This window comes from Falco biarmicus, chromosome 2 (assembly GCF_023638135.1).
Source record: "Falco biarmicus isolate bFalBia1 chromosome 2, bFalBia1.pri, whole genome shotgun sequence".
Taxonomy (NCBI): Eukaryota; Metazoa; Chordata; class Aves; order Falconiformes; family Falconidae; genus Falco; species Falco biarmicus.
The window spans coordinates 70885596-70909827 of NC_079289.1; the positions used below are offsets into that span (position 1 = coordinate 70885596).

At 37.4% G+C, this 24232-nt stretch overlaps 1 protein-coding gene across 1 annotated transcript in view; it reads right to left on the minus strand.

The window, feature by feature from the left end:
- Positions 1-24232, minus strand: part of TMEM131 (transmembrane protein 131) — a 103308-nt gene that overhangs the window by 51346 nt on the left and 27730 nt on the right. The window contains exons 3-5 of the mRNA XM_056327476.1: positions 18064-18104; positions 10040-10108; positions 503-626 (exon numbers count right to left, since the gene is read on the minus strand). Of these exons, the coding sequence (XP_056183451.1) occupies positions 503-626; positions 10040-10108; positions 18064-18104 (234 nt within the window). The remainder of the gene's footprint in view (positions 1-502; positions 627-10039; positions 10109-18063; positions 18105-24232) is intronic.

A 24232-nucleotide genomic window follows, 5' to 3' on the forward strand; every position in this document is an offset into this window, starting at 1 on the left:
GACAGCAATGTGGTTATGAGTTAACCGTGCTGACACAGTGCTTTTTAACTTCCAAGTTCCTGTAACATGACTGCAGTAGTTTTAAGTGTGCTGGGGCAGCTGCTTCACACTAGCACCACTTCACTGGACTTACAATTTTCAGAGATATTATAGAAACAGCTTGTTCCTGTATGTGCTTTAAGGCAACGTACACTTAGTCACTTCAGCAACAAAGGAGATCTGCTGTTCAACCATCAGTTACGGTATACACTTCCAACATAGCGTCTGCACCCCTCCCATGCAATGTATCGTTCCTTCTCTTCCAGCAGGATTTGTGTTTCTCGTGCTCAGTTCAAATTTGCTTGGTAATTGACATGACATCAAGAACTGCAGTATCTGAATATTTTTAGGTATGTAATTACTGCAGCAAGTAGCACATTTAAAGAAGGGAGGGAAATCAAGCCGCCATTCAGGGTGGGAAGGTGGAAGGAAAAGCTCATTTTGAGAAAGCAGAATAACTTACCCTGTTTTGAAAAAATGATGCATGAAAATGTGATGTTGTAGCAGATATTGATACTAATGTAATTGTTTCCTCTGAGCTAGGGTTATGTAGGTAAACTTTTTCCATTTTTGGCATTCCAACTGGCCTGTCAAAACAGAGAGAATATTTTTAAAGTGTTACAATTCTAGCAAATCAAGCATTGGCCTCTGTCCCATTAAACCAGATCGGAGCATAACACTGATGAACACTGACTACAGAACTTTGCATTACATGTTTTTTCAATTAACATATATAAATTCTACCTTGAAGAATTACTTAGTTAACATCTTTTCCATTATTTTATTAATTACTTTTTCTGAAGGGCTACCTAGCATTGTACCACCCTCTAAAATGATACCTATCCAAAATGAAATTCTGTTTTGCAGAATTTTACTTCAGTATCAAAAGAGACAAAGTTTTTTATTCCTGTGCTAGAACCTCTGAATAATTATATCTTAAGAAAGGTTGCACACAGCTATTTAAAATCAACAGAACACAATTATTTTTCCTGGTAAATTGTAAGCAATCTTACTCAGATTTTTTTCTGGTACTATATTTTATAATATGCTCTACAGAATTAAGTACACGGACATGTGCAACAAAAACTATTTTATTTATATATTGCATTTGAATTCATACCTTAAGGAAAAAATAAGAAATGTTTGAGATTAAATTTTAGAATTTCATGTCTAAAACATAGAAGTCAAACAGTTTAATAACAGCATGCTTTTTCAGTAACAAGACATACTAACAATTTACTCCACACAAGCTTTAGGCTTCTTCCTTTTTGCTTACAACAGCTGACATGACAATAAATGCTTCAGTTTCACTGATTATTTTTTAGACTTTGATATCTCTTCAGAATTTTTGTCATGCCCTTTAACACAAATGTGTTAAGCATCACTAATAAAGTGTGTAGATTACAATTTTCTCCAAATTAAATTTTGGAATTCAAAATAGTTAGCTCAACTTTCAGGCTACACTTACATAGCACTCCTTCCCACGTCACCTGCTCCAAACACTGCAAGGACCACAAAACTATTGACAAGAATTACTATCTGTAGTACCTGAAGTGATGATAAGCAATGACAGGCAGCTGTTCTGCCATCCTCAGTTAACAGGTTAAATTATTAAGCGCTGTTGTAGTTGCACAGTTCTTAAATTTGAGGAGGGAGGGTGTGTCTCAATAGATAGAGCAATGCAAGTTTGCTGTAAATTAAAGCTTGCACTGGATGGAGGATTTAGTGACAGTAATCAAACTATACCATAATTTACAAAGTGGTTGCAGTAACTGAACCTTCTACTTATGAAACATGGGCTAAACAGACAGATGCCAAAGACCATTATACTATTTCAAAGACACAATTATTAACCTTCAATGAACTGCACCTTCACTAACAGTAGAATATATCTGCACTCTGCTACTGTAAATCTCTTTGCTTTGCTTGCTGAGTCCTCCTGATTTCACGTCTCCACCAGCAAAAAAAAAGAAAGTTCTTCATCCTTCTTTTACTATCAAGAAAATCTCATTTTGACTTCTCTAACTTAACTAATAATGAAGATTACAGTTTCTTTCCTCACCTTTTAAAACCCATACAAAATACAAAAACCCATACTAATATCCAGGTTAAGCTATAACATAAAAGTATCTGTGCCTGTTGCCAGTATACATGGGGATATTAGAAACGGAAATGGTTTATCAGCTGTGATGTTTTGCATTAACTGCTCTAACTGCTACACCGTTGATCAATGAAATCAAACCGTAAACCTATACACCTGTTCTCCCTTTGCTAGGGGAAAAAGCTTATCATACCACAGGAATCTGAATGAAAGCCACCCCTCCAAAGTTGCCCATCTCTACCCCACCCCCAGGAAAAAAAAAACCAACCAAAAAAACCCAAACACCTAAAAACCAAAAAAAAAAAACCCAAAAACAAAACCAAAAAAGAACACACACACATACACGAAAAAAAACCCAACTGAGAACACAAACACCCACAAAAACACCACTGAGTGTCTGCTGATATGGAGTTGCCCAGCACCCCCTGAATTCTGAACCCACTGCTTCAAACACTCCTTCACTGACATCAGTACAGATGGGCTTGAGTATTTTATCTGCTTGGTATCTGTGAAAAGTATAAGCAAGCTTTTGTAACAGTCAGCAATTTCATGGTGAATTTGCTGTTTAGAGAAAGTGGTCATGCTTGAATAATAATAATTAAAAAAAAAAAACAGGGAAGGAAAAAAAAGAGAGAAATAAAATAGTCCAACTCCTCCAACACTGAAGAAAGCTCTTTCAGTCTCTCCTGAGGATCAGCCATCAGTTCCCTAGTTCTCACTGCAATTTCTCATTCTCCTTAGTAGAAGACATGCTCCCAGCACCTTGTTGCAAATATTTTGCTTGCCACAGTGCATTTTCTGGGTATTTCTCTTTCCCAGAGTGGATTCAGTAGTTCCTCAAGCAGGGGAAACCATCCTCCTCTTCTCTTACAATGCACTCCAACCAGTCTTTGTAAAAGGCGCCTAAGAGCCAAAACCAAGAATGAAGCAGAACAGTTCCTGTCGACCACAACAGCAGGATGTGAGATGATAAGGTAGATTTTAAGTACTGTATTACTTGTGAGCAAACAACATGACCTGTGGTCTCTACAGAGAGCCAGCTGTGTACTGAAAAGCTAAGATGAGAATTGACTTAAGTGACACTTACTATGATGCATTATGTGTGAAACACCACGAAGCCAAGAAAACTATGTTGAATGAACTGGTACTACTGAAGTGCCAGGCTGTTCCTGTCAGAAAGGGAGTCTGGAAGTAAAACTCATTATCCCAGGAAGTGTTTCAAATATTAACAGTCTTTTAAGACCTTCATGCTTTACCAGTTCTGAAAAGAGGGGAATATAAGACAGTATATCTGAGAAGCTAAAGCCTATAAATACAACTAGTAGGGAACCACCATGACAGATATCACAGTTCACCAGCTTCAGATTCCAGATTAAACTACTGCCGTATAATTATAGGTGATAAAGGCACAAGTCACTAAAAAATAATTTTGTTGCTAGGACTATGTTTTATTTCACTGTTTTGTTGACCATTCTGATTTTGAAATGAATCCAGTATTAAGTTTTGCTCAGATACAGCTTTTCTTATATTCTTTAAGCTTGATCTTAGCCAAATCTACAGAAACAGGACAAACCTCACTTGTTTTTTCTGCCATCAGATATAGCAAAATCCAGGTAAAGCAGACACCTTTAATGAACCTACATCCCAAGCAATAATCACAAAAGGGATGCTCTCCAGGCTGCGGATTATGGAGCTGCAATGCCCTGCACAGGTACAGTGCTACCTGGTGCCAAATTTTACAGCAGCATTTCCTGGAGCAGTCACAGCTAGCACACTTCATTGCAAGAAGCTGGTACAGACACACACCTTCAGGCAAACACGAACTGTCAAAGCACGTAAGATTTTGTTCCCGACCTATTGTCCTTGCATAATGCTAGGTCCACCTACACTGATAAAAACCAGATACCACAACCTAGATGAGAAGATGTTAATTAACAAGGGTGAGGTGCCTGTTCAAATGGGTAGAAGCCTGTGTTCACATTCCTTACTGCTGCAACTCAACTCTTGCTGAAGTCTGAGTTAGTATCTGCAGTGTATTGTAAGCATGTCCTTGTAATGGAATTCATTGCTGCTCTACGGATCAAGTGGTAGATTCTTTTAGCAAAAAAAGCTCCTGCAAAAAGTTGAGGACGTGAGTATTTGAGTTATTGGCCCAAACTTAACTTGCAAAAATATCTAGCTATTCTCTGTGAAGCAAATACACATTGAGAAAACACCCTTTTTTAAAAGAGTAATTTCATTTTTTTTTCTCACTGCATGTAATTTAGACACCTCTGTAAAATGCTCACTTGATTTATGAAAACTGATACAAATCTACTACTGAAAAGCAAAGAATATAAATTCAGCAGATATATTTTTCCTCTTCCATCTCCTATTCTTTCCAATGAGACTGGAGAGAAAACTTCAGTCAACCAAAAGCTTCCCGCTTAAGATTTTTGGAATGCTGAGATAAATATACCCAAGATTCAATTCAGGTAAATTCCTCATGAATTTGAGAGTTTAACAAATATGTTTTCCCCTAAGTTTTTTTTTTTTCTTTTAGCATCTTTTGAAACTACTGTAAGACCAGTTGTTGCACAGCATATCAGAAGTTTTATACGGGTTAAATCACCATCCTGTGTCAGACAGGAGTGAAATAGCAGATGTCTGGAAGGCGGAAGTGTAATAATGCAGAAAGCATATGGAGTCAGGTGCCCAGAAAACTCTCCTAGCCTCTAAGTATATGCAGCTTGGGAACTTCATGAACCAATGCAGAAAGTTCTCCAGTCAGAACAGGGAGAGTGAACTCCAACGTAAGAACTTGGGTGTCGACTTGTAATGTATCCAGCTACTTTTAATGAAATTAAAGGAGCTTGTCTTACAAGATTCCCTCTTCAGACTGCAAGGGAATGGCTTTTGTACCCCATTCTGAAGAAAATGCTAATTCCTTATGTGAAGGAAGCCTGCATGATGTACAAGACTGAAGAACTAGTGGCTAAAGCATCCCTCCTGTTTTACATGAAACTGTATGCATCACTGGTTGAGTGACACAGACAATTTGCTTTTTAGCTGAAGTTAGAGTAACTAAAGTGCTTAAGTTCAAGAATGCAAATGTGTCTCAAATTTGGAAAAGCAAAAGCAAACAGAAGGGCTTTGCTTTTGTATATATACTAGTCTATAGACCAATTGTTTCCTAGCTTCCAGATTTCACTGGATTTTAACAAATCAAGAAAGTTATTTTATATTATACTTGACAAAAAGTGCTCACGTAACATACTAAATGGAGCAAATGCCCCATTTTATGTCAGGAATCTAACTTAGATCTCATGCAACAAATCATACCTTTTCCAAACAGTTAGCAAAACCCCATACACAAAACACCAGTAGTAGAGTCTTTCCAGTCATGTCACCAACTGTGATTTGAATGAATCTAAGATTATAATAAACTATTATTTGCTTTGGCAGCATTTTGCAGTCTAGCATGATATGCAAACAAACACAGAGGTAGATCTGGACTAAATGTCTCTTCACTGTCAACAGTTTCTTACATTTAACAAACTCCAAGGGAAATGAAAATCTCATTTTGTTGAAATTTTTAAAAAATGCTGCAATCTTAAATGCTCACAGATTAGAAGTGTATCAAACATGCAGCCAATTGTATTCATAGTACATTATAGGTACCTACCATTTGTAAATATACTTGTTTAAAACGTAAGAAAACTAGACATTTAGATAAACTCTCTAGTTGCTAGAATTCTCCATTTTTTACTGGTAAGAGATTAGAGTTCTTGAAGAAAACAGATCAATTTGCTAAAGTTATGCTAACCTAATGTTAGCAACTAGCATAAGGTCTCAAGATCTGCAAGAAGGTCTCAAATATTTGACCATTACCAAGCAATTGCTTTCAAGGCCAGTTTAAGCTTTCATAGAATATCCTGCCAGATACTAAAGCTCACAAACAAGAAACGTGAAAACAGTACAAAAATCCCCTAAGGAAAACATTTCAAAGGAAATGCAAGGCAAGACTGTTTATCAACTGAAAAGCAAAAGACAGATTTTCAGAATAGTGTCCTAACAACAAGAAAACTTTGCAGAATGGGATCTTGCTCAAACTGAGTGAAGCAAGAACCTCCATTCACCACAAAAGTATATGCTGATCAAGGATTAAAATATTACTTTTGCTAAAGGTATCAAGGATTTAAATACTACTTTTGCTAAAGGTATCTTTTTAGACATTACCAATAATTTCTATGAAGCATGGGCAAGATGTCAATTTCATCTAAAATAATTCCACATTTTAAAATTGTGATGGTAAGCAGTTATAGCTTATACTGTGTTAGTATCCTAAAATTCTCGATACGGAAGTGCTCCACTACCAAAAATTACTTCTACCAAAAAATTAATTGTGAAGAACTTACAAAGTGTACTTTTGATATAGTCAGAGTTGAGTTAACACAGATAAAGGCAATGTATCAAGATCTATGAAGATTCAAGTTCTCCCACAAAGCAGGTACAAGAACTAAATATATAATTTGCCCCGCAACAGGATGCTTCAGTCTTCACCCAGATGGGCTACCTGCTCTGATATGAGCAACCTGGTCTAGTGGAAGGTGCCCCTGCCCATGCCAAGCAGGTTGGAACTAGATGGTCCCTTCCAACCCAAACCATTCTATGATTCTGTGAAGACTTGTCTCAAATACAAAGCCATATAGGTAATGACTGTTCTGCCAAATTAGCCTCTGAGCAACCAACTCCCAAAGCTATGGAAAACGACGTAATGGTTACTGTTTGTGTGTTAGGATGCCTCAATTATTCCATTTCTATTTAACAACAGGGGACAGTAAGATTAAAAGAGAGATTACAAGGAACAGAACACAGGTAAGAGTAAAGGCAGTTAGTTGTGGAGTTGGTTTTGGGTGGAGTTTTCTGGGCTTGTTTGCTTTCTTTAAAGCCCTGAATCTCTGATATCCAACATGTTGCAGAATTTGTTCCAGAGGAAGACTGGTGTTGCTTCACAAACACAAGCAGGAGGCTTTCATATTAAATAACCAAATGAGTATTACACTGAGTCCAAGCAATACCCCGGAGCAGTGATATGGGAAAACTTGTCTCAGTTCCACCCCATTCCCAGAGGCTTAATGTATACAGAAAACATTTGGAATCTCTTCAAGTGAGCTTAAGATTTGCATATCCTAAAATATGGCATACATTTCCTTTGATAAATGTGAGATTACCTGGACTGCCTTCAAAGTGATATAATATGGTGGTGTTTATTTTACATTAAAACAGCATTAAAAACCCCCAACTTTTAAAAAACAGAAGTTTAAGGCTGTTGTAATCTCATCTCCTGGTAGAACACAGGAAGTGTGTCTACAGGACGTATCTATCAACTTAATACCGATTTTAATTTTCTGAGACTCCTAAATAAAATAACTTTTAATAAATATTATTCCTGCTCAAGTTGGCATGTTTTTGAAACATCTGATTAAACCCACACACTCTCAGCAGACCAAAAATGTCACAAGAATAATGGTTAGCTTACAGCTGAAATTAAATATTGCAACTTTCTTTAGCCTGGGAATGACACATGTTGATAGCTCAGCATAAAATGGACTTTGAACAAGTTTGCTCTACTAAATGTTACATGCCACCTATTAACAAAACACCATTTAGGTATAATACTTATTCAGAAAATAAATATGCATGTTATTCCTTTCCTAAAATCCATAATTAACAAAGAAAGAAAAGCCAGAATTTGAATGCGAAAACCCTGTCTACTTTAAAAGGCAAAAGCACCAAAAGCTTAAATCTGCATTATTTGACTTCTGAAGTGCCTAGCACCTGCAACTTGTTCCCACCATAAGGTTGAGTTACTCAGCATTTCTCAGAGATGGTTCACTTCTATTTAAATGCCTAAGTGCAGATTTTAAACTGAACTTTGAGGCTTCCCATTGAAACATTTACTAAAGCTGTTTTTGACATCTTACTGAAGTTTTAATAAATCAGAAGACTGTTTCTGCCTGAGATTGACCTAAACTACAACAGATAAATGATCATATACTGTTAGAAAAAAACCCACTACCCTAGAACACATAATGAACCAAGACCTAACACAGAGATTCGCTATTTTAACTGACAGAAAGCAATACTTTAAGAACAACTTAAAGTACTTATGATACTGTCAAGGATCTATTTTTAGGAAGAATAAAGGGCAAAAAAAGCACCACCTTTGGAAATCCACAAAGCAAAGAAACACATGTAGCTTTTTTCAAATAAGAATGCAAACTATAGATGACCTTTAAAAACAAGGTATTTCAAAGCACATTAACATAACAATTCATAGTAGAAAAAGAATACATTTCAAATGTCAAGTTCTGTGATTAGTATGAACTGAAAACCTTTACAATGTATAACCAAAACAACAGGTAAGTTTACAGTAACTAACAAAGATCAAATTGCTCTACAAGTTTGAGTTTGTAAAGTGCTCACCGGCACAAGTCATTAACTATAATCTAATGTTGCTATAGGAGAGATCCAGTAGAGCAGGGCTTACCACTAGGTACTTTGCTATGCAGTATAGAAGCTCAGTGTCCTCTTACCTAGGACCAGTTACTGACATTACAAAAACCACAAAACAACAAAACCACACAACACCCAAAGCTAGAGACTGTGAATTTTTCAAGTAATAAGGAAGAGGGGACAGAGTCATTTATTATATCTATTCTCAGAAGTAAAAGTTAAAAATCTGTTAAACTGAGCACAAATAAATTCTGTAAAATTAGATACTTTCATATAGCTTTGCTATTTAGTGGCATTGTTCGCTTTTTTTTATGAAGGTTATTTCTGGAAAACTACTCTGTGCAAATAATATACAGTTACAGCCTTTCAGAAACACAGAACTATACACCATGCCAATACACAGGAGCTTCCTTGCACATCTGTAGTCACCACAACATACAATGGTCTTTCCTACAGACAAGGGGTACGATATTTTTATTAATATATCGTGGGTTATCTATAAATAAAGCAGCCTGTCATCCAGCAGCAGTGCTGGCTGAGAACGAGGGAAGCAATACTGTGCTGTGGCACACCTGGGCTGTTTTCTTTCTTCCACTTGAACCGTCAAAATGTCTGACATGTCCTCACTGCAGTTTACATTGTGTCAAAGTATCAATCATGCATAGAGGTGACATCCATGTACATCAACTCCGGAACTGATTTTGACTGTTAACAAGAATGATTGCAGCTACCTGTACACAGTAACCAGTTACTGGTAAGAAAAGTTAAGGCTGAAATAGTTCTCAGAGGAACTGATTACAAATAGGTACATTGTTAGACTTCTTTGTCCTCCCTCCCTTTTATCTTTTAGAGAAGTCACAGATAAGTTTGCTGTAAACCATTACATTCAGCCACCGAGAATCAAAACAGCAGCCAGGTGCAAGGTGGAGCACAGAGCTAGGTTCCTGGAGACTGTTCTGCTTGGAATTGTGTTTTCACAACCCTATGTTACTGTTCTAATAACTGCAGACCCACCAACAAAGTGTTTCTGCCATCAAAGCAACAGTAAGCCAGACATGCTAAAGAGGATGCTCTCTGACATGGGTTATGTACAAGCAGAAAGGTAATCTCACCTCAGCACACTAAGTTCTAGACTTAAAACTGTTTCCACTCTGCAGAGCAGCTGTACAAGCACCTAAAAAGTAAGCACAAGTACCTACACTACCAAAGTCATGGCAGCTGACAGGTTGCTCAATGGTATTTAAGACCAAGTACACCAGCTCTCTGGAACAAGTAGGTCAACTACACTTACAGACAACTGACCAATGCAATTTATGTACACAACCTTCTTCATCAGTTTTAAATGCTCTTGAGGTTTTTTTATTTGTCTAAGTAAACAGATCGAAAGACTTTTCAACTTACTGTTCATGGAAATCGAGCATTGGTGGCTCAAACCGGAGAGGTCGGCAATTTCCCCGATACAGGGATACACTGGAAGAAAAAAATTAAAATGCTGTAAAACATACTGTTAAATGATACATTTTTGCTCCCTTCTCATCTCAAATTGCCCTTTCTTAGCAAAACGTTCATTAACACTAATAACAGAGCAACTAATTCAAAGGAAGCAACAGCCTGACAAACCTGTCCAGTCAGAATACTGTAATTTCACCAGCCACTTACGTGATCATGTGGTATCTCTAAGAAGGAGTACATATCTTGGAAATGGACATAACTGAAGTGTTAGTTTTCCTCTATATAGTGATGGCTAAGTGAAACAGTAAGCTAAATAGGTTTGTATCATCTTTCATAGCAATATCCAAACATCTTCCTCAATGTATAACAGTAATTTATATACACACCACGCGTTTCTCTAGCTACATCTACACTAGTAAATAAACAATCTTGGATCCACTTCATGGTACTGAGGCCACATGGGAAAAAACAGCCCATGTCCATATTGTTAAAAACTTGTAATTTCCAGAAGACAAAGACTGCTTTAGAAACATTGCTTTGCTCTTCCTATACTTACCTCCCACTTGGAACTCTGCAGGAGACTAAAACTTAAATTCTGCTCAAAAAATCCAGCAGTGAAGACAACAAAGTATCTGGAAACATCCTCTACTACTGCTTATTTCACCAGTACAGTTCTACAGAACACAATCAATAACCCACAAAAGTTACAGGAAAAAATACAAAGCAGTTTCATTGACTGAAACATTTTCTTGTTCAGAATTATATGATTGTGACCACACTTAAGTATCTCTGTAACTCAGTAACACGTTGGGGGGGGGTGTCAGTAATAATTGTATTAATACAATAAAACATAAACCGGATACAATAACATAAAAGAAATAAACAGGAAAGGCTAAAGAATGGCTCAAGAGCAGCGGTTCCTGAATGGCTCAAGACCAATAGCTTTCTTTTTTCTTCAAATGTTTTTGTTACCAATATTAAAATAGCACTCTTGGTTTAGATTCTTGTTTTCTAACTTTGTATCAATCCCAGATGCCCAAAGACAGAGCTGCAGCCATATGTCCTGGCCAAGCAAAGCTGCTCCACAAACACAAGCCAGGCCAGCAGAACCACCTAGTTCTGCCTCAGCACAGGGAGAAGCCAGGAGCTGGAAGATGCCCTCAGACAGGCACACGTGGCTTGCCTTACAAAAGCAGAGGCCTTAAACTTCATCAATCTAATTCCATCTAGCATACTTCCAGGAAAACTAATTATTGATCAAATTCAGATGTCTTTCCATACTCCAGAACCACTTCAACAAGGAAGATACTTACAGGTGTAAAAATTCAAGAACTGGGTACAAAATCTTAACTGTATTCTCCAATAGCACAGATCTGGGCAACAACAACAGTTTAAGAAATCAACAGCTTTTTTACAGTGTCTCAATGACTCACTCTAGTACTCCACAACTGAATCTTCACACTTCCAATACTATACATGTGCATAAGGGAGATCTTACTCAATGACTTTTAAAATACTTCTGTCAATTTCTTCCAATTTCAAAACTCCGAACAGTCATTCAGCACCTCTTTTTTTATTGGCAATTATTAGTAAAAGGATGTAACTTTTCCATAAAAGGAATTGATATCAGAAATATTTACAGTATTTACAAAAGCAATAATGAACATAGTTACCTCCAATGCATTGAAAATACAGTCAAGAGTAACTTGACCTAACTTGAACCACCGGGACATACACAATTCTCCACATACATGAAATGTTTTAGCAATTTTTCTCAGACTCTATCGCTATAATATCATGGATAGCCATTTAGGCAACACAGAATTTTTAGATGGCTGAACATTGGTAAAGGCAGCCACATTATAATGGATAGCAACTATTATAATAAAAGTAACAGCTGTAATAAGATTCAAATGGGAACAAACAGTATTGGAATTCCCAAACTTTGCCTGCTGGAAGGCCCAACATGAGTCGACTTGCAAGAGACTTACAAATGCTGATAATGTCTGGACTGCTGGGCACTTGCTCACTGAAGGCTGGATACACCCATGGGTAGGGCAACTTTAACAGCATAATGACATTTAAGTTAATTATCATTGAATGCCTGTAGAGCTATGGCTCCCGGTCTTCTATCAGAATTTAAACATTTTTCTTTCCCTATCTTTCCAACATTTCTAACTTTCAAAGTCAAAAACAACATAAAAAGATGCATCTGAATGAGAGAGGACTACCAACATCTTCCAACAAGCTTCAGCAGACTCAGAACCAGCCAGAAGTCACCTGAACCTATGAAGTTTCAGAAACTAGTAGTTTCTGATAATGATTTAAGATTGTCCCAACAACTTTTTCCCTTCTGCAAGAATTTGGACTTTTTAAATGAGACTTAAGAGTGAACTACACACAGCCCCTGACATGATCATTACCCTTGCCATACCATCCACTCTGTCATCCAAGCGAGAGGGCATTTACCTCAGCTATTAACTACTGTACTGATCCTATCCAGAAGCAACCTGCTACTAGATGTAATTCACTGAAATGCAACTTCACATCTTGGTAAGGTTAGTCACAGATAGAGACCATAAAGATGGTCAAAGTATCAATGCCTGGGAAGATTAGGTGTGGGAAAATTGCTTGGAGGGGGGAAAGTATAGAAAATTGGGACCTAATAGAAGTTGTAGTATTATAACAACCTTTTAGGGTAAAATACAGTTGCCACTCTCAGACAGTTGGCAAGCGTGCAATCCACTCCACCATCGTTCTCTAGGCCAGCCTAGAGGAGCAGTGGAGGGTGGAGCAGAGTGGAGACGCCGCAGCCAGGCTCTGCTGTGCTCCCTGCAGGGCTGGGAACCTGATGGTACCATACAGCCGGTAAGCTGCATAGCAACTGTCAAATAGAAAATATATGAGAAGATGCCCGTTTCTGGGCCAACAACTGTAGCAAAACTATTTAACTTAGATGAACCTTGCTCATTATAATCTCGTTATAATACTAACACACACCTCCATCCCAAAGTTACCCACCTCCAAGGCACCACCACGCCTCACCGAGCACATGCTTTCTATTTCTTATCAACTATGTCTTCAAATGAAAGTGAAAGTTTACACCAATCAATAATGAAAGAATGTATGACTAGAGTCACTCAAGCTCCACCTGAGAGCAAAGAAAAGTATAAAAAATGAATGAAGGGGGAAGTTAGGGAAGACTCCATAGTAACTTCTGGGATCAGTTGACGGGCTGAACCTGCCTTCTGCCCCATAGGTACACCCTGTTGGGTAAGAACTCTGTCTTATGTGTGCTAAATAACTAACCCATGCTAGCTGTTATTAGTGATTAATGTTCTGATTGTACAGAATTTGGTTGTTTATCATTTCAAGGTTGTTTTTGCAGACAGTCCCTATCACCAGCAATCATGAATCTTAACTTGTCACGATTTTAGAATAACGACTGTTATTCTGTAAACTGTTGGTGTTAGTCCTTTGTGGGAGCTAGCAGTTGCTGGCAGCGGGTAAGTAACACATTCGAATAAAGTGGGAAGGCCCACTGAGGGGTCCCCCTGATACTGTTGGAGTGTCCCTGAGCAAGCCAGTTGAATCGCCCTCTGATCCAGAAGGGCTGTTCAGTGACGGGCCCCTGTAACGAGACACTGACAGACTGGCAGGGCACAAGAGTCTTGGCTTTCCCATGGCGCTGACAGACAGATCAAAAATCCAGGGTTGGGAAAATCTCCATCACCACCACCCCGCCTCTTTCACATGACAGTGGATGATATGGATGTCCATCTATGCCAAGACACAATTTTTTCTGGTTAAGGACATTCTGCAGCACTTCTATGATGTCTTGCTGTTTATCACAGAGTACTCAGTTTTAAATAATCCATGCACATCTCTGCATTTGGAGATGAAGAAAACACTTGTCAAATATAGTATCTAAAGTTTTCTGCAAAGTTGGCCAGTAACTGTTTCTCTGTATCCTCACTTTACCTTTCCAGCTGTTCTGGGATTTCTGGAGGAGGTTTGTGTTCTGTGGAATCTTATCTGTACTATCTTTAATTGCTATCGTGGAAAAATCAAATATAATTATTATTCTACCTGTGTTTTTCCCACATTATTTTACCGTTTGTTTCCTTTTCCATTCCACAAATTGTCAAGAAATAAAGACAAGAGCATTAAACCATCAAAAAGCAAGAGGATTTTATTAAGCAACACAAACTCTCAAAACGCCACTACTTTGTTATTTCTATTACCCCCATACAAAATGAAAGTGTCTCCAAAAATAGCTATATGAATTTTTAAAATGAAAAATAGTCAAATACTTCACACTTTTTGTGCCAGAGTGTCCTTGAAAGAGCCACCTCTAAGACAGAACATCTTTGGCTATAAAAGTAAATAAACAATCATATTTCCCTGAATGCATCCACGACTTGTTAATATTTAAAAATAAGGTTGAGCTGCAAATCTAAGAAAATTTATTTACATTTTTATAGTTAAAATAATTTTAGAAATATGGGTATTAAACACAGCCTCTGTGAGAAAGTGAACTGCCACAAAACATTTGACCACTTCAGTATCTGGCTATATGTGCAGATGAATAAAATGACTTTTTCAAAAACTACACCCAGGTAGTGGTTGGCCCAGTTATGCCAACATTAATCTTGTATCAGGAAAAACACACTCACGATATCAGATGTTACACTTCAAAGCTAACACTTCCTGAGGGTTTGTCTGGGGAAAGGGTGGGGAAAAAACAGGGAGAAGCTTGAACAGATGCTCTGTAACCTGACCATGGGCAAAACCAAAACAAATTAAAAAGCTAGTTTATTTCCCTCCTTCCAAAAGCAGATCAAAGAACTGGATGAACTGTCTAGATAGGGATGAAGTATCTGCAAGCTACACCAAGAAGGAGATATTATGATCTATAATAAGGACAATGAGACATCAGTCATCTAGAGAAGTTAATTTCCGCATGTGGACCAGAAACCTTAGCAATGCCATTTAAAAAGTCACCTAGAAAAATACGTGGAAGAAAGATCCATGTAAAACCAGTAACAACAGAGAGGGAAAAATACAGACACACAGTAGATTGGGTATTCACTTTGTAATATGGGATCGAAGAGTTTGTGATGCAGTTCTTTATCACGTTGTGCCAGCACCCAAATAGGCCAGCACCCTGATGCAGAATGGACTGTTTCTCCTGGGAAACATGGAGATTTTTCAAATCTATAAACCAGCGTTTTATTAGAACACACTCTAAACCACTGAAATTTTAAACACAGAAAGCAATCTTCTTAGATGTGAAATTAAAATCAAAAATCCTGTAAGCATGTCTAATCCAGGGCTTCAGTCTCACTCTCAAGGACCAGGAAGTTCAGTTGTATCTTGGGAGACAAAAACCCTGCCCATAATCCCTAGGTCTCAATAAAGACATCTTCTTTCTGCCATTGAGACTCAATGACTTACACAAGATACTATTCCATTTAAACTATCTCCATAAAGTCTGATTCTACCCAAGACATAAAATACACTTGTCACTGATCTCAGAAGTTCAGTTGTGATTCCTACATTCATGTTTTCGTACCAGCAATGTGACTGACATGCTGTAACGCATAACTACAGCTGTTTAAGTTCCCATCCACAGCTGTGTCCCCTACCATTCTGCAATCCCCCAACAACTTGTGGAAGAATGCAACAAATACCCACAGCACAATGCTCCAGTTCACAATCCATGTACAAACCCATAATCACTGGCAGGGTAAAATAAGTCACTGGAGCACAAACTGCAGCAGCTGAGCCATGGGCACACATACTCACTTTCTCTGTCACAGGAGAGAAAATCCTTGGAAGGAAGGACAGGTAAACAACAACTGGGGTACTAGCATCTTAAACCACTCATGTTGTTTGCAAATTACAAATGACCAGATGTCCAGTTGATCTAGTATGTTAGGGAAGAACACAATGATCACTTAGCTTAAGCTACTTGGCTTACAGAAATGGAAGTTTTGGAAGTTAATATTAGTTATACTGCTCTGTAACATATTTGCTTTGATTGTGCTCTTCCAGAAGCTGTAATGATCATATAAATCTTTCAACATACAAGGGAAGTTCCATAATGAAATTTAAGAGATTCTTTTTCTGCTGTGCAAAGTCCAAGTCCACTACAGAGTAATGAGTGTAGGGCTTCAAACAAGCAGTTTAAGATAGGAAAATGGGGAAAACCCCGAGTAAACGAAATACTTAAAGTGCATCGTTTTAGTTTGATCTTTAAAAAACTATTTTTAATTTATCTTGACCAAAATGTTATGTATGAGTTGTATGACCTACAGCAAACAGGAAAATTAAATTCACGTAACTCTAAATGCATGGTAACTTTACATGTGACCTTTCATTCTCCTATCATGGTACAGTTACATTCACGGAGGCGTACATACAGTATGTGTAAGTGGTTAACAGAAACAAATAGATCTTTCGAAGTGACTACTTACAGGAGCAGTTTAGTGAAATGCATATTCTCCTTTGCCTAATCCTATGTTAACAGGCAAGTAGAAAAAAAATAGATTAATAAAAGCACTGGGTGGAAAGTTTAATTTGAGGACTTCATAGATGAGAAATAAATAAGGAAGTCCTGAAGTGCCGAGAGAGACCTCCGTTGCTGGGGTAGGGGAAAGATGACAGATCCAGGGAAGGTACAGCACCACAAAGTTTCAAGTTTTATGCAGAATGACTAAGCTACACTTTTTCAATTAAAAAGCAAAGGAGAAGTTCATATAACGCAAGTCTGACAAAATTCACATTACCATAATACATAAATGCCTCAAGCTTCAGCTCAAAATATGAAGTAACAGCCTCATTTCAATAGATAATATTAACTGTTCTCTTCTGCATTATCAAAATAAAGATAATGTGAATTTATGTTTTAATTTCACCTGGAGTGAAAGACCTGCCATATCCTCATAAGATTCTTCAGCACTTTCATGTTCACTCTTTTCCCTCCAAAACCTTGAATTCCAAGTATACTTATAAACCTAGTACCAGGTAAGCCAAAGTCTACAGTATTTTCATACAATTTTGGAGATTGACACTGCAAGTTTTAGGTCCATACCTAACCAGATGTCAGCAGAGACTGGTGGCAAATGACACAAACAGGATCAAGGCTTTCAAGCGTCAAATGAAAAAATGTTACTTTTTTCAGAGATTTTTCAAAACTTGTTGCAAAGAGAATGCCCTTAAACCCATGCTTAAGCAACTATATACATAGTAACATAAGAACTTTTCATACACACATCTGAAATGAAAACAAGAATAGTCCTTTTACTAGATTTCCTGGGAAGGAAGTGGAAATAGCCCATGAAAAAAATCTAGCTGTGTTTACATGACAGTTTGTTGAATGCTATTGTGTAAGAAATAAGCTTCATTATTAGTGTTCAATGTACTCATTAAGTACACAGGAATATTTGAGGAGTCTCCAGAGAAAAATTACAGACCAGGGAAAAAGCAGCACCACTTCGTTTCCTTCTCAGATACTATACATGCAAAGTTCTTTAATAACAGATTATGTACGGATTATGTCTGGGGGGTGGGACAGACAGGCAGGTAAGAATTTACTAAAAGGAACATTGTAAGTTTTTCTTTAAAAGGACCCCAAAGAATTTTGAAGCAGGCAAACCAACCCACTTCTTTCTCAATAAAACTTCAGCAAAATGATTCCTCTTTATTTATACAGAATTACTCTGCCATATATATTACAAAGTGAATTAAAGAATTCTTCCATTTCTTATTCCATATTGAAGTGATTTAGCTGTCTAATATTAAAAACTGGTTTACATTTTAGTTTAAATTTCCTCTGTATAAGACAGTATTGAAAACTTACACAATTTGTATTTGATCTTATTTACACTAAAACTTTACTATTCTTATGAAAAATATCACAAATATTGCAATAGGATGGCTGTATTAAACTTTTAGAAAATCATGCTTACCTTTTCTGTTGATATGAACTGAGGCCTATAGTTGTCTCAGTCTGTAAAAGAAAAAAAAATTAAATATAAGACACTGACAGCATTATACTTCCTGTGGGAAAACAACTCCAGCAACTGTAACAAGTCAGTAAAGCAGAGCTTGAAAGACAAAAGGCAAAGCTCTGATCTGGAGCCGAAAATGCAAAATTGTTTTTTTTCCAATTACTTAAAGAAATCAAACCTCTACCAAAAGACTGTTTAGCCCCAGACAAGAACTGCAGTCAGTTCCAGTGCTAGGAACTCCTAAAACCTGCAAGACAAGCAGCAACTTAACAACTTAAAAATTGAGAGGAGGAAAAAAAAAGTCCAAGAAATTATAACATTGTAGGGAGCAAAAGCAAAACATTGCACAAATGTAAGAAACAAATTACAAAGAAAAGCACATAAAACAAGTAACAGTCAAGCAATTACCTGACCAGTGTAATTTAACGAACTAGAAAACAAAGAACACTATAATCTCCATTTGATTAGGAAACTTCATCTCCTTCCCTGCTAATGATCTTCTAGCCTCTATTATTCGTACCTTTACTACCACTACACTGGACATTACAGTTAATTACCTGAAAACAAGGAGGTTAGGTTGTCCAGTAAAATTCAATTCCTTAACCCTTGTCTAAGAAATCCCAACTGGTTTAGAAGGCTGTGTATGGAATGTCATGATACAGCTAATGTTAAAACATACCTGACTTTGAAAACTTTGAAAAATTTCCCACAGGATCTGGGGATCAAATAGAGGATTTCAGTCCTTCTCATAAAGGCATTTCATGGCCAAGACAACTATTTATCTTCTCAGAGTGAGAAGAAAGCTTACAGGTCTGATAATGTCTATGGTGCAGGTTGGCTCATCTGACACAGTTCACCTCTAGCATAAGGATGTCATTTGTTTACAAGGGGAATGCAAATTTTTTGTATCTCATTTTAGAACTACAATCAAGTCCCTTGGCTGGACACTTCACTGATTTCTATTTCAACCACAAATTACACTTTCTTTCCTCGTTTTTCCTAAGATAAAAGTATCTTTTCTTAAAATAGTTTATAACAAATTATCTGATAATTATTTTAGAGGATTTTTTATTTTGCTTTTGGAGACACTTATTTGAAATTCTCTGATTACTACTAGTAATTTTTACTACTAGTAAATCACTTAGTCCACAAACCTTAATGTTGATTTACATCAAGGATCAATTCTGGACTGTTAATCTAACTAGCATTTCAGATTTAAAGTGAAATTATTCGCTTTAATGACCCTCCAATTTGTATCAAACTAGGGAAAGCTGGAACTGTGTTATTCACCATTGTCAAACAAAGTTAAGCTGTTTGTAACTTATTTGCAATTTGTAATTTATTTGCAATTGTAAATGCCTAGACAAAGCATCCATTAGTTTTTTTGTTTTAATGCCTCTGAAATAGAGGGGCAAACTGCCTTGCTAAAGGGACACTGCAAGGGGAAGGAGTTCACATGGAATTATGCAGTACAGCATGATCAGTGCAGTTTTTCCTCACTGAACAGAATGCTAAGAGACAAGGTAGATTATAATAAAATTGGCAATATAAAACAATTTAAAAGTCAGCAAGTTTTCATCTAAACTCAGTAACCTTTCATTTAAACTTATGTATTACATTTGTACCATAATTAGGAAAACAGGGCATTTCTTATTTTTCCATTAAAATACACTGGCTTGCAAATGTTTCCACAAAGTTTTCCTAGCTAAGCTATGCTATACTCATATACTGATAAGCTTCTTAATTTCTGATGTCACCCTCTATTTTCTGTTTCCAGTAGAATATAAGTAAATGCTTAAAGCCTGTACTAGATTGTTTCAGAACAGTAAGAGACATTCAATTAAAATGAAGAAAGAAGAAATATAAAATCAGTTTGAATTAACTGATGAATGTTTAAGATACAAAATGTTTTGTATCTAAAAATTTCTACAAAGTACTGCCTAACAAGTTAATTGATTAGCTCCAAAATCTAAAGAATTTAATCAGAAAAAACCAGTTCCCTGGCTTCCATACCTTATTTTTTTCCTCCAACTAGAAAGATGAGAGCAAACCTTCCAGTTTTAAACTGCCACCCATTAATTTCTCAACGTAAAAAATAAGAAATTGAATCAAAGTGAATCAGCTTAAAATATTTTCTCTCCATCCAAAAAAAAGTGTGTGTCAAAAGCTGGTTTAACACTTCATACAAGCATTTGTCCAAAACATTAAGCCAGTGATTTCCCCTAGTTCACAACAGCATAATTCTACAAGCGCTGCAGAAAATATGTATTGCTTGAGTATTTTTTAAATGGTTCTAATAAGCTTCAAACAGTTACTTATAGTTACTTTCGCTTATTCTTATTACCTACTTTTCTATCATAAACCTGAAAACCATGAATCACTGTCTGCCCTTAAAAAAAAAAAAAAAATTATTTTCAACTACGTAACTATTGCCTGCAGCTTGCAGACATACCTATTCTCTCTGAAAGCACATCAGACTACACCTGGCTCTGAGGGCTCTGCAAGAGATGCTGCACAACCTACTCAGTAGAAAGAGTGCTTGCTTTGTAAGGACTAAACAGCCCGAGCTGTTTGACTGCAGCTGAGAAGCACTCTGGTCTTCACCACAGCCAGCCACCATTAATCTAGGCTAACAGACAAATTGCTCAGTAAGTCTCAGCATTTACGAGCTTTCTGCACATCTCTGATGCACACAGCAAGTGGTACACTCAAAGTGCTGCTGCTGGTTACGAATTTGATGATGGTTTTTGGTTACAAAGATCTATGCAACACGATCAGTCATGCAGATGTACCCAAAAACGACCCGAATCCATTCTGAGGGTTTTCTCTACTAACTAAAACCACCTGCTATTCCTCCCTACCAAATGACTGCATATATCACTCTTTTTTACTACAGCACTGTTATTTAAAGCCATTCTTCTGATTTCACCGGTTCCATTCTTCTATGCTGTGCATTCACACCACTGACTCTCCTGCCTACTGGAGGGAGACAAAGAAAAATTGCTGAGACAGTGTTCCTGTGAAATACTGTTACACAACTGCACTGATTTGGGGTGGGACAGAGTTAATTTTCTCCATAGTAGCTAGTATGGGCCACGTTTTGGATTTGTGCTGGAAACAGTGTTGGTAACACGGGGATGTTTTAGTTACTGCTGAGCAGCACTCACACGGGGTCAGTGCCTTTTCTGCTCCTCGCCCCACCCCACCAGCGAGCAGGCTGGGGGGCACAAGAAGTCGGGAGGGGACACAGCTGGGACAGCTGGCCCCAACTGACCCAAGGGGTATCCCGTACCCTATGGGTCATGCTCAGCATGTAAAGCTGAGGAAGGGAGGAGGAAGCAGGGTACATTCAGAATGATGGTGTTTGTCTTCTCAAGTCACCATTAAGCATGACAGAGCTCTGCTTCCCTGGAGATGGCTGAACACCTGCCTGCTTATGGGAAGTGGTAAATGAATTCTTTATTTTGCTTTGTTTGTGCACACAGCTTTTGCTTTACCCATTAAACTGTTTTTATCTCAGCCCACACGTTTTCCCACTTTTACCCTTCCAAATCCCTTCCACAATCCCACTGGGGCAGAGTGAGTGAGCGGCTGCAAGGAGCTGAGCTGCTGGCTCAGGCTAAACCACGACAACCACCAAACCTTCCCTGTGAATTTAACAGATGTATAAACACCTTGTATTCCTTACCAATGTCCTTGAAAGTGCATTGTTTACTACAATTAAATACAAGCTTCCTTTCAGTGGTTGATTTTTCTTTAGAAACATAACTAAAGCACAGAATTAAACTACCAGCAGTTACCTGACAGTCAGATGATGGAGCTAACAGGTTCAGATCCTATGACAGGGCAACCAAAACAGTCATTACCAACACTGTCCTATCCTTGACAACTAGCTTTGGCTCTAACAAGAGTTCTATTACGTTGTAAATTATCCTGTAGAGAAAGTGGTTGTTACATATACTCTTAAACATCAGAACTGGCAGTCGATACTCCTAATATTGATCTTAGGCTAAAACCCCATGCAGGCCAACTTTTAGACAGAGGGCTGTGGAGAAAATACTAGTCTAATACCTGTACATAAAGTTTAAAATCAGAAATCACTTCAGTAGTACATCATATGCCTGAAATAGATTTAAGAACAAAAAATCAAATAATCACACTTCTAAGGAAAAGCCTGGGTTTTACTTTCAGACGTCTGTTAAGCAGAATGACAAATTCATTGCAGTGACACTTGTGTTTTGAGCAGGGGGTTGTTTGCTTTTGGTTTGTTTGGGTTTTTTAGTGGATATTTTGTTGTGTGGGTTTTGGTTTGGGGTTTGTTTTTTTTAAGTTTTCTGTTGTTGGTTTGGGTTTTTGGTTTGCTTTGGGGTTTTTGTTTTTTTGTTGATTTTTGTTTTTTTTTTTAAATCAGGGTCAATCAAGAGCAAAGAAATAGCATACCAACTTCAGCAGCTCATCAACCATAGCATCATGGAACTAAACCAAAAATAAATCTCATGTGGCAGTTTCTATAATTACCACTCATTTTTATTACATGTCAATCTTTAGAGTCATGCAGTAAACAAAAACATACAAATGTGTTCAGTTACATTTCTAAATACTTTTTTTGAAAAATTTGATCTTCACATAAAATTGTGGACCTACCGTGCTGCAGCCTGGCATGCTGTTTTTCCTGTGTGACTGCACAAAACTGTCAAACATAAATGCCAAGAACTAAAACCATGTATCAGATCAATCACTGTTTAAAGTGTAGGCTTTGTTGAATACTGCCAGTTCATCAGGTAAAGAGAATTAAGATTATGCTCTTCGATACAGTTTATTCTTTTCTCCTCATACATCTGTAGGCTCATACATTTGTAATGGAGCAGCATTAGCACAGTACGATTATTAGGAAAATTTTATTAAATCTTATCTGTATGGGAAAAGTATTGCAAATAAAAAAATACTACCTTGCAATGTACAGATGCCCAAGGCGGCTGCATGGGCACACTATTAACATTTCAAGAGACAATAAGCTAAGTTACAGGGAAAGAACCTTCAATTCTATTAATTTCCTGATCCAACTGACTGCCTAACAACAAAAACTAAGGTCAACATGGAAGAAACTGAAACATACAGCTGAGTGGTGAAAAAAGCAGGAGAGGGGGGAAAAAAAAATCATTCCTTTTAACAGTAATAGGGGTTTATAATCCTCCCACTTGAAAGGCTATGTTCAAGTCTTGGAGATAGATGATTTTTTTAATTTGAAGATAGCAGCGACAGCCTAAATGCACATGCTAACAGTTGCATGCCTTAATTTATCTCTTATATAACCCTGGAAGGATTAAACTATAAACCAAAAGGATTTCGGAATAAAGATCTTGAGAGAACTTGCACACAGCGAGTTAGAAAATTTGAAGTCAGTCAGCCACAGCGATTTCAAGACTTAGAACGATTTCTCTCCAGAGGCACATATCCTCAAAAAAGATTTTGCAGAGAATCTGTACCTGAAAACACACCTTACACACTCAGTGCAGTTGTGGAACAATAAACAATGATCTTGTGCACATGCAGAATCAAATACAGACCTTACAGTCTGAAGGCTGTCTCTAAAGACATACCCACGGTTCCTAACTTTAGCCAGAAAAAACCAAAAAAATCCCACCAAAAAAAAAAAACAAAAAAAAAAACAAAAAAACCACACAACCAACAAAAAAAACCCCAAACCACCAACAGAAAAATAAAGGTTAATTTTAATGCCTCACCAGTTTGTTATAATAGCTATTCTTCACTTCTTGGTAAGAGGTCATATTACCTAGTACTACATTCAGTCATCTAAACATAGGCATCTGCTGCCACTTGAGATAAATGTCCTAGGGCAACCTGCCTGGTCTCCGACGGACATCCAGAAGGGCACACAGTTTCTCCTGTGCCCTGTGCCTTATCTCCACATTCAAGTAGATGTCCGGGACAACCCAGGGCATCTCAAACAGCACTGCTTACGTACGTTTAAGTAACTGAATTAAAGCTTTGAAGCCTTAAACAAGGATGGTAGGTCGCAGGGGCAAAGCAGGGAGGCCCTCTCAATTAAGACCTAAAGTTTCTGGACACCAAATACATTTCTTTAATGTTATCAAAAGTCTCAACA